The 12,048-nt window shown below is 46.4% G+C and overlaps 1 protein-coding gene across 8 annotated transcripts in view; it reads left to right on the forward strand.

Annotated features, from left to right (window-relative positions):
- Window positions 1-293: 293 nt before the first annotated feature.
- Window positions 294-12,048, forward strand: part of SP2 (Sp2 transcription factor) — a 28,017-nt gene continuing 16,262 nt past the window's right edge. For 2 of the 8 annotated variants that reach the window (XM_089674324.1, XM_089674330.1), the window contains exons 1-4: window positions 294-436; window positions 7,756-7,849; window positions 8,288-8,320; window positions 10,404-10,472. In XM_089674324.1, the coding sequence (XP_089530450.1) occupies window positions 10,410-10,472 (63 nt within the window). In that variant the 5' untranslated portion in view covers window positions 294-436; window positions 7,756-7,849; window positions 8,288-8,320; window positions 10,404-10,409. Of the gene's footprint in view, window positions 437-509; window positions 664-7,755; window positions 7,850-8,287; window positions 8,321-10,403; window positions 10,473-12,048 lie in introns of those variants that run through there. The other 6 variants (XM_089674331.1, XM_089674325.1, XM_089674326.1 and 3 more) reach the window with 6 other exon arrangements.

Below are 12,048 nucleotides of genomic sequence, written 5' to 3' on the forward strand. Positions count from 1 at the left end.
TCTCCAGTCACGCCCACACGGCCTTCAACCAATCAGGCACTGTAACCACACACACATCCCACTGTTTATGTTAGCAGAATTTATTGCAACATTCTATTCCTGTCAGAACATTTTAAAAATGGCGGCTTGGCCACTCTAATCCATATCCCTCTTCGTCAATCTTCGCACTTCGCTCATCCCTAGTCACACCCTTTGCACGTGACGTTAAAGAGACCATTTTTTATTGGTTTTAAGCCCTGCCCATCAGAGCTGCAGACAGCATCGTCCTCGTGGATTGGTTCAGTAGCATGTCCGTCTTGCTGGAACCTTTTGCCTATTGGTCGGAACTCACGTCACTCTATTGAGGGCAGAGGCTGAATGGTCGGGTCTGGTTAGGCTGGTCTCGTCGAGTTTCCGAACGGGCCCGTTACGAATTCATGTCGTCCTGAGCGGCTAGGTGAGTTGTACAGCTTCCGGTACCGACAGTGGGAGGGATAGCCCGGCTGATGAAGTTGGTGGTAGCGGAGTTAGGGCGGGGCGGAGTTTGGGTGCTTCCGGTGAGTGGGCGGGACCGGCGTAAACAGGATGTTCCAGGGATTGACACTCCAAGGAGGGCAGAGGCTGCCTGTAAACATAGCCTGGGACCAAGAGCTGACACTCCACCTGGAGGCCGGGACAAGGCAGGTAACACCCTGAGGGGCCCTCATAAAGGCATTGCGGGGGCTGGGGACTTGGTGACACCTGTGTCTACTGCTAGGGGGCAGTGCTGGGATATGCCCTGCTTCTGCCACAACATGCCCCACACCCTGCGCCTTCAGCAGCCTCACACTCCACAAGGAATCCCCCATTTGTATGCAGATAATATTCCTCCATGAAGAAGTCTTACAGAAATAAGAAACGCACCCGTAATGATTAAAGGAGAACTCTGGGCCAAATGTTTACCTTCCCATGCAGTGTGGCTGGGCCTGTACTGCAAGGGTTAATGGATTGTTTTTTGTCTAGGGCAGTGGTCTTCCAACTGGGGGCTGGGTGCACCCCTTTTCATCGCTTTTATCCAGGCCTTGGAGCACTCTTTCTGATGAAAGACATTATTTCTCCCTGCCTCCCTATGGGGCATAACGCCAGCTACTGTCATCAACAGGCCACTATTTCTCCTGACACCAACAAAGGGCCACTGATGCCAGCGACGGGGCACTATTCGTGCCACTGATGCCAGCGACGGGGCACTATTCGTGCCACTGGCGCCAGCGAGGGGGCACTATGCCTCCCAGTGGTGCCAGCGAGGGGGCACTATGCCTCCCAGTGGTGCCAGCGAGGGGGCACTATGCCCCCCCAGTGGCGCCAGCGAGGGGGCACTATGCCCCCCCAGTGACAAGCGAGGGGGCACTAGTCCCCCCCCCCCCCAGTGACAGAAACGATGGGGCACTAGCCCCCAACTTCCCCCCCCCCATGACAGAGACGAAGAGGCACTAGTCCTCCCCCCCCCCCCCCTCCCCCCCCAGTGACAGAAACGACGGTGCACAAGCCTTCCCAGTGACAGAAACAACGGGGCACTAGTTGTAACCCCCCCCCCCCCGGTGACAGAAATGACGGGGCACTAGCCCCCCCCCCCCGGTGACAGAAATGACGGGGCACTAGCCCCCCCCCCCGGTGACAGAAATGACGGGGCACTAGCCTCCCCCCCCCCCCCCCGGTGACAGAAATGACGGGGCACTAGCCCCCCCCCCCGGTGACAGAAACGAAGGTGCACAAGCCCTCCCAGTGACAGAAACGACGGGGCAGCAGTCTCCCCAGTGACAGAAACGACGGGGCATCAGTCTCCCCAGTGACAGAAACGACGGGGCAGCAGTCTCCCCAGTGACAGAAACGACGGGGCAGCAGTCTCCCCAGTGACAGAAACGACGGGGCAGCAGTCTCCCCAGTGACAGAAACGACGGGGCAGCAGTCTCCCCAGTGACAGAAACGACGGGGCAGCAGTCTCCCCAGTGACAGAAACGACGGGGCAGCAGTCTCCCCAGTGACAGAAACGACGGGGCAGCAGTCCCCCCAGTGACAGAAACGGCGGGGCAGCAGTCGTCCCCCCCCCCCCCCCCAGTGACAGAAACGACGGGGCAGAAGTCTCCCCAGTGACAGAAACGACGGGGCAGTAGTCCCCCCCCCCCCCCCCCCCCGTGACAGAAACGACGGGGCAGCAGTCTCCCCAGTGACAGAAACGACGGGGCAGCAGTCTCCCCAGTGACAGAAACGACAGGGCAGCAGTCTCCCCAGTGACAGAAACGACGGGGCAGAAGTCTCCCCAGTGACAGAAACGATGGGGCACTAGCCCCCAACCCCCCCCCCATGACAGAGACGAAGAGGCACTAGTCCCCCCCCCCCCCCCCCCAGTGACAGAAACGACGGGGCAGTAGTCTCCCCATTGACAGAAACATCGGGGCACTAGTCGTAACCCCCCCCCCGGTGACAGAAATGACGGGGCACTAGCCCCCCCCACCCCCCCCCGGTGACAGAAATGACGGGGCACTAGCCCCCCCCCCCCCCCGCCGGTGACAGAAACGAAGGTGCACAAGCCCTCCCAGTGACAGAAACGACGGGGCAGCAGTCTCCCCAGTGACAGAAACGACGGGCAGCAGTTTCCCCAGTGGCAGAAACGACGGGGCAGCAGTCTCCCCAGTGGCAGAAACGACGGGGCACTAGTCGTAACCCCCTCCCCCCCCCCCCGGTGACAGAAACGACGGGGCACTAGCCCCCCCCCCAGTGACAGGAACGACGGTGCACAATCCCTCCCAGTGACAGAGTGGACGGGGCAGAAGTCTCCCCAGTGACAGAGTGGACGGGGCAGAAGTCTCCCCAGTGACAGAGTGGACGGGGCAGAAGTCTTCCCAGTGACACCAATGATGGGGCACTAGTCCCCCAGTGACACCAATGATGGGGCACTAGTCCCCCAGTGACACCAATGATGGGGAACTTGCATTGCTAATTTCTAAGATTGATCTCCTACTGAGGTCTATGAGGTTCAGCAAAGTTCCCAGAACCCAGGGAGGTTCCCTGCTCCTTCTATCCTATCAGTATTGGAGACGCAACAGAGACACAACAATCACAATCACCAGTCCTCACATCATCACACCCATGTATAGCTTTTCCCTGAGCCCCTGGACAATACGAGCAGTTAACCCATGCAGTGCGGGCTCAGCCTCACTGCATGGGGAAAATAAAAATGTTGCCCTGAGTTCTTCTTTAACTAATGGTGTAATCCTCCTTCATCAAAAGGCTGTTTTGTAGTATTGTGACAGTTTGGCCGACAATTAGTCCATCATGCATTAATATACCCAAATGAACCAATCAAGCCAAGCTCCACCTGTTTTATTACAATTTACGCAGCACTTCATAGACATTGTAGATTCACATCAGTCCCTAACCCTCAAGGGGTGTACAATCTAAGGTCCCTAACTTACATTCATACATACACATATTAGGACCAATTTAAACAGGATCCAATTAACCTACCAGAATGTCTTTGGAGTGTAGGAGGAAATACATGCAGGCACTAGAAGAATATGCAAACTCCATGCAGGTGGTGCCATGGTTGGGATTTGAATCGATGACCCTAGTGTTGCCAGGCGGAAGTGATAACCACTTAGCAGCAATCCTGGTGATCCCTGTGAGCCATTTGTAGAAAGTAAGAAGCACACAAAGGATTGCCATCCCAGTTTCTAGTGTATCAGAAAGGCTTCAGCTTTGCTTCCTCCCAAGCCACACCCCTCTAAAGTGGTTCACCTATACGCAGGCTTGCAACTAAGTCATGAGCGTGCAAAATGTGATAGAGGGGTGTGGCTTGGGAGGAGGCAAAGCTTGAAGCCTTTCTGGTACACTAGAAACTGGGATGGCAGTCCTTTGTGTGCTTCTACTTTCTTTCGACTGTACCCAAATGAGTTTTAGATCGATCCTTTTTTTTTTATTTTATACTTACCTGCTGAGTGCAGTGGTTTTGCAGCGCTTCCCCAATCCTCCTCTTCTCAGGTCCCCTGCTGGCACTCCTGGCCCCTCCATCCTGCCAAGTGCCCCCACAGCAAGCAGCTTACTATGGGGGCACCTGAGCAGGCTTGCTCTTGAGCCACTGGTCCATTCACACACAGATGCAGCTGAGCCCCCACTCTTTTGTCATTGGCTCACTGGCTGTGGTTGACAGTAGCGGGAGGCAATGGCTCCCATTGCTGTCACAGCCACTGAGGAGGCAGTGGCCTGGGATAGCCGAGGCTCTCGTGCACATTGTTGGATCAAGATGGGGCTCAGGTAAGTATTGGGGGGGACATGGGCACAGAATGGTTTTTTTTATCTTCATGCTAGAATGAATGAAGGTAAAAAAAAGTTCAGCCTTTGCCACTTTTTTTTTTTTTTTTTAAGTATAACTAGGTAAAAAGACCAACAATTTTGAAAAAAAAGTTCTTTCTGTTAAAAATGCCAGAATAGTACAAGCACCCCTGACATTTTGGAAATGAAGAAACATGCCAGAACTGGCAGGGGCTAAAGACTGAACTTGGTAAAGGTGCACTAGATACATTAATATGTAAGTCCTACACAGGGGAAGTAGACAGTGAAGGGGTTAATGTACTGATCATACAGTGGGAGGGTGGGGCTGAAGTTGTTAAAGTTCAGATGGGCAGGATAAGGGAGGTCAGGGGTTAATTTTACAGGTCACTAGGGATTGTGTTAACAGTGATATGACTAATATGTTAACACATACAGGTGTCGGGAAAGGGTTAAAAAAAAACCTGTGTGTCACATCAACAGAGTGAATGAATCAGCAGCTGTAGCCACTGATCATTCTTTCTGAGCCCATTGAGAAGGACTGGTCTTTCTCCTTCCCCCTGTAGTAAGAGGAAGAGGTGGGATCAGAACTGTAAATACCACCATGTTATTTAGCTGTGATGGCCAATCACAGTGGTACCCAGCCGCTCAGATGGACTGGGTACGGTGATTCTGTGTACCCAGCCGCCTAATGATAGCTGGGTGCACTGCAGTCACCCAGTGGATCAACTGCCTGACTTCTATTTATCCAATGTCGTTCATAAACAGCACTGGGTAAATAAAGGGCCACCGATCCACCTCTGATGAACGTATAATGGTAGATAAGTGGTTAAAGTGGAACTGAAGGCAGTAATACTTACCTTTGTTTCAACAGTTTAACACCTCATGGGCATCTTCTTCCCAGCTTCTAGGTATCGGTCTTTGGCTGTTTTGATTGGCCGATGTGGGAAGATGTCACTCCCGTAAATGACCAGTAGTGCAGTCATACCAACACATAGGCAGTGTGTCTACACTGTGGAATGTAAACTGAGCTGCGCATGCACATGCAAACTTCCTGCTGTAGGTCAACAATGCTCATTGAACATAAACCTATACAAGAATAGAGGTCACTCCAGGATTCTCACATTTGATTTGTACTACATTATTCCTGCACTCTAAGCTAGGGTCCATAGATGAAACAGGAGCAGGCCTATATCATCACTGAGTCACAGCCACCCTCACACAGGATGCGGGTTCATGAGCAGGAAGTTTCTTGAAGACGATAAGAGCAGCTCTCACACAGACTTCAAGAAATGAAAGGTTAAAGCTGAACTCCAGGAAAAAAAAATGAACCACCTCTAATGATAGGTGTCCCACCTTTGGAGATGCTGCTGCACTTTGTAAAACTTAGTTATTTCATCCCTTCACTAGTGTAAGCACCAAACATCCAACGCTGAGACTTATAGTTCTGTTTCTCATACAGTGATGATAGCAGGTAGCTCACACTCCACATCATGATTCAGAAAATGTTTTGTAGTCTATTCACAATATGCAAGGCATTCTGTGATTGGATGAGGGGAGATTGTCATTCATTCGTTCATCCCTCCACTCCTGTTGGCAATTCATAGAATGTCTTGTACACTGTGGAAAGATTGGTAATAGGACCCCCATCATTGGGGGTAACTTATTTTTTACAAAGCAAATATATAAAAAAAAGTTGTTTTGTGGAATTCTGACTTAAAGCCCAACTCTGGGATAAAATTAAATCCCCTGTCCCTGATTTCAGGCATAAAAAAAAAATGTTCTCAATTCCCATTTTTACTAACCAAGCATGGTAAGTGATCCTCCAGCACCGGGTCCTTCAACCGGGTGTTCTTGCCACTGCCTGCATGACTTGCACAATTTCCCTTGGTTGTCCAGCAGAGGTGTTCTCTGAAGATCCTGAAGAAGATCATCATCAGCCTAAGGGATGGACTAAAGGGGGCCAACATTTTTGGGAGTATCTGTAGCATTAGTCCCTGCAGGTGGAAATGGCTATTGTATTCTGACAGCGGGAGGTTTCACCACCACCAGAATGCAATGATTACTGCCATTGGCAGTAATCGCACAGAAAAAAATGACAGGCTGGTTGTACTGAAGTCAATCAGTAGATCAACTTCAGTGCAGCCAGCCTGCCTATAGGTGGATTGATATTTGGTTGGTTTCTGCTGAACCAGATGAATTTCAATCCTTCTATGGCTGGCTTTATACAAGCCAGTTGCCAGAACCAGGTGCTGTCACTATTACTAGGTGCGCTTGATGGAGGACCAACCATAGGGAATGGTTGACATTTCCATAGGAAAGTAGAGGCTACAGCAAGAATAGGGGCAGGAAAAAGAGGGAAAGGTAGGTAAAGGCACCAGGATGGGCCCTCTTATAGTGAAAGGGGGAGGGGGGGTGCTGGTTTTGGTATTTATAAAACTTGTTTACTTTTAAGGAAAGCTATACTAAGAGAATCTTCATCTGTTATTTCTAAACTCTTCTGAAAATGCAGTTTAACTGACTGTTACCCCTGGTTCACAACAGTGGGGGCCGTGTGGCCTGCGTTTGCTTGGGCACAGCAGCCCTTTCATTTGAATGGGCTACTGTGCCTGGGTTTCACACAAGGAAAAGGTACATGCACCTTTTCCAAAATGCATCTGCAAGGAAACTGCATGGCCTTTTTGACTATGTGGTTTTCGTGCGGTTCCCACACCCGTGATTGTGCTGCAGGATGAGATGGGTGGGGATGCCATTCAGAATGAATGGTACCCTTGCGTGTGGTCACTTTGTTTATTAAAGTATAAAAAATTGCTCTGTTAAAGGGACATTTTTAATAATGTTAATTGTGCTTTGTACCCTGGTTGTTGACAGAGTTTGGTATGTCAGTATAGTAATGTATAGACTGTGAGTCAAGTTGTGACTCCTCCCCCTCACTCCACTTCCCTCTGAACTGCCCCATCCAAGGTTTTGGGGTTTTTTTTGCAGAAATTTTGAGAGGAAGGAGGTTAAAGAGACTTTTATTTTTGGATGCCCCACTACTAAATAATTCACCAATTGCCCTTTTTTGGCTTCATATTAGTCTCTAGTTTCAGAGATTGCCCTACTGCTTTCCTCAGAATGACAAAGAACCCCTTTCCCCAGGAGACGAAGAACCCCCGAGACAATGAGCAGCTGGGTGTCAGTCAAGCACTGGCTAAAAGGAGACAACCACTACTGTTTTTTTTAGATAACCCATAGTACTCTGGGAATCCCTCGTCCTTCATTAAATGTTTACTTTTAAAAAAGAATGCACATGTGACTATAATACTCAGTGGTTTGGGAAACAAAATGCCACCCCATTTAGGGTTTAAATCTACTTTAGGATCACTTAGCCTGCAGCAAAAAGTAGCAAGCTGAATTTCATTGGTTGCTTTAGACAGATGATGTGGTTGTACAACAAATATAACTTTTTTATTGATTTGACTTGCACAGATTCACTATGTAAGCTGACCTTGTGAAGACGATATTGAGATGAGCCTGCAGAAAGACTGTATTTACTCACCTACCTCTTGAGAATACAGCAAAGGTAAATATTCAGAGAAAATCTTCACTCACATATTTTAGTTTCTGAATGGTTGCCATTTCAAGTATTACGAAGCTGTGTGTCCTCTTTATTTTATATAGTATGAAACGTGACCTGTACTAAACCAGAAGTGCTGCAGAATGCACTGTAATAAATTTTGCTAGTTTTTAAGGGATGCTGTAATGTCTGCTCTGTATAGTGTGTAGGGGTTAAGTAACAAAGAAAAGCTATAAACGTTTCATTTTTAGAGGAAGAAAGTTTCACCCAGCTGTTATGTTTTTATGGATGCTTTGGGGTTAAAGTAAAGATATAAAGCTGACATGTTTTGTTCATTTTGGAAAGTGTAGGAAATAGTTAAAACCTGTCCAGATTTATTTATTTATTTATATTTGCGATCTGTGTCTCATTGTGGAAATTTTCGCCTTTTTTTCTTTTCTGCAGACACCACAGGAAGTAAGAGGAAATCTCTACAAAGTAAGGGTATTCCCCTCTTTAATTGTCATTTGAACAAGTGTCCCCATTAGATAATCGGCCTTGGACACAGACTGCTGACAGCTCCCATAGCTAATCAAGAACCGATCACATGTAACTGCTTATGGAGCAATCACCTGCGGGTGATTGGCCCTGGATGTAATATCTCCATGAACCATTACATGCAAGCGTCTGCGATTAACTGCGGGAGCTGTCAACCTCCCATTACTTTCAGTGGGACTGCCTCCCACAGCTGTGCAGCGGGAACCCCTCCTGGGATTCACATATTTAATTGGTGTTGGTTCCATTTGCAAGTGTGGGAACATTGGCAGCATTGAAAACCTGATAGGAGCTCTTAAGCTTCTGAAATCTACCCAAAGTGGAGGAAAACATTTTTTGAATTTGGGTACTCTTGAAACTACTGGACAGGTTCTGGGGTGCATGCCTTTTGTGGCCAGTTCTGTGGCAATTCCCCTCTCTGTTAAAAATTATTATTTTTTTTTTACTGTTTGCATCAGCGGGGGCTGCGACATACAAAGATATGTGGGAACACCCAAAACTCCCAAGTGGACACAAGCAGAGTCAGGGCCTGTGTCAGGAAGGTTGTACAGGGCCTGTGTCAGGAAGGTTGTACTTTCCAAACCTAAAAGATTTCCTGGGTTGACTCAGCCCACTACATTACATCTATAGAGAAACATATCACTAGTGGGTGGGCTGACCCTCTAGCTAGCCATACGCATGCTTTTTTAGCTCAGTTGTGTAATCTGCCCAAGCATGGACACTTTATGAGACCAGAGTCACTAATAATTTGACTAAGACACAAATTCTCTTTTCTGGTAAAGTATAAATAAATGTAGATTGCCACTGCCACTCAGATTTTTTTTTTTATAGGAAACAAAGAGATCACGCTTATTATTAGGGTCATGATGGCTTAAGTCTTGTTTGAGGCTATAAGGCTACATTCACATGGGCAAATTGTCCCAGTGTGAATGACAGAGGCAGGAATTTGCTGATACCTGCTGCTGTTTTTGTGACCTGGTAATGACAAGTCAGTGAAGGCAGCAGCTATCCGTGGTTGTTCACACAGCTAAGGATTCACCTGTGGTGATCGCTACAAGACGCATGCAAAGTGCGGAAGAGGAAATGGGATTTTTTTTTTTTTGTACTCCCTCACAATCTCTTTTTCTACACATTCGTACATTGATGGACACAGCGCTTGCCCCTCTGGTTGTGTTTTTGTTGTCTATACTGCTTTATACAGTTTTCTATACTAAGCTGCCTATAGCAGATATGGGGGTTTTGTCACCAGCAGGGGCCGTCTCTTGGTGGTGCTTTTTGTGCCTAGTTTTTTTACTAGATATAGCGCTCTAACCCTACAGTCAAGATTTTAGTACCCGGCTTTGTCCTCTTAATGAACACAGAAAAAGGGATTTTATGGCGAGTACAAAGATAATTTTTTTGAAACGTCTCTATTGCAGTAATAAGACATTTCTCATGAAACAAGTTTCAGTATGAATATACCCAGTAAGCAATGGAGAAGCTCAGTCCAGTAGATTTGCATTGCAAAGAACTCCGATTTAAAACGTTTTTCTAATCAGAACTTTTTTGTTTGATTTGTTTAAAGTGGAGAAGGGTTAGAAATTTCAAGATTGAAGATTGTATTGCTATATTCTGTTGAGATTTTTTTGTCAGATTTTAAATGCTGTCAGATCCATGATTTCCTTTCCTGTGCCACATTTGTCACCCAGGAAGTGAAGGGAATTATGACTTGTGGAGGCTGTAATGCAGTGCTGATAGAACTTCCAAACATTCCTTGCAATACTAAAAATATTTTTTTTTTGCTGCCACCTGAGACATCAGTAAGGAATTTCCTCTCGCCTCCATCTTCTGTCTGACATCTATTACATAGGCAAGATCTGTCAAATGGGTTAATGATTCAAATTATGAAGGTATCGCTATGTTTACTTGCTTGGGTAATGGAAGAGTTTACTTTTAAGTGGATACTTTTTTTATGTTTTTTTTTTTGTTTTTTTTATCCTCACTTGTAATAACCCTTATGAAGACAGTAACATAACTCTGCTTTCAGGTCAGCATGACGGCAACAGCTGCAGTGAGTCCTAGTGAATACCTACAACCAGCTGCCTCAACTTCCCAGGTTTGTTGATTCTGTAGAAGTGACGGTCTTAATATGTCAATAATAATCTCAGTGTATAGTGTAGACTGTGAATACCAAATAGGATTTGTTCTGTCTGCTGTAATGTTGTTTACTATCAAAAACCGTTATGCCTGCCTGGATTTTAAGATTTAAGGAATGTATTTAAATGATAAGTTCACCTTTTGGAACATGTTAAATTTTTCTCCCTCTGACTGATAGTATAGGGAGAAGTTTCCCTGTACTATCTGTCAGATTTGAAAATAGCGTGGCTGTGCGGGGCTTCGCCCACGCGGCAGCGTCGCTCATTCTGTGTTCTTTGAGTGCCTACAAATCCCAACAGCCTTAGCGGCTGTGGGCTTGTATCCCGTATGGTAAGCAGATATTCTGACAGGTTTGCAGGAGTACTGATCTACTGATCGCTGGTGCAATGCTTTACAGACTCCTTGGGACAAAAATAATAAATGCACATTTTTGTTATCTGCAAAAAAATGTGCATTTATTATTTTTGTCCAAAAGGTGAGCTTATCCTTTAACAAATGAGATTGGTGTCTGCTTCTACCAACACTGAGACTCTTAAAATGATACTAAGAACTGAAAATGCTGTCACACTAACAGTCAGGGCTTCTGGCATTAGGTGAACCTGTGCACCGCTCTGGATGTGATTAAATACTTGTAGTTATCTAGCTGAGCTGTCCAGCAGTGGTGATGCTCTGATGTTGACAGGGTCTTTTACAGAGATGAGAGGGTTAACACATTTCTTCACTACTTGCAAATTTCTCCATGGTTTATCCCTGTAAGCAGGCTGCAAGCACAGTAAAATAACTGTTGATGTGCCAGAAATATAGTGTGCTGCTACTGTTCTTTGGCTTCATGACACAGTGTATTATTAGCTCCGATTTCGCAAACGTGTGGTGTCAGCCCTGCCTATTTCATTTCTGATGGATTGCAAAGAACACAGACCTCTCCTCATCTCCCATCTTTGCAATGCATACATTTTTCTCCACTTTTCTCCTTTAAACAGGCTGCAAAAAAAAACTGGTTGATGTGCCAGAAATATAGTTTTGACATGACAATATAGTGTATTTTTAGCTCCCAAGTACGTGGTGTAAGCTTTGCTTGCTTAATTTCTAATGGATTCAAAGAACACAGACCTCTTTTCATCTCAATAGCCCATCCTTGTGCACAGGCAGAGAGCACATGAGTTGTCAGCTCACAATATTTTTGGAAAAATTAACAGTACTTTCATACAATTTCTAAAAAAGAGAACCAAACTTTTTCAGTGGAATTTAACAGACCAAGACAGAGCAAATAAGTTAGCCTATTGTGTCCTTACATAAATGGGCATTTCGAGGCAGAAAAAAAGCCAGTGTGTCCAGGAGAGAAACACCTGATGCTCCTAAACAGGCTTAAGTGTTCGGTGCATTTAGTACTTGAGCGTTCATTCACTTAAGTGGAGAGTTAATATTCTTGCACATTTAATGAAGGAATGTCCAAGCGCTTGACGTGCCTAAATGCATTTACAAAATTCATCTTTAGGGGTGATTTTTTTTAATGCTGCATTTGCCTCCTCTAGAGC

The sequence above is a fragment of the Staurois parvus genome, unplaced genomic scaffold, assembly GCF_062004578.1.
Source record: "Staurois parvus isolate SC_StPar_1 unplaced genomic scaffold, SC_StPar_1.0 ptg000151l, whole genome shotgun sequence".
Taxonomy (NCBI): Eukaryota; Metazoa; Chordata; class Amphibia; order Anura; family Ranidae; genus Staurois; species Staurois parvus.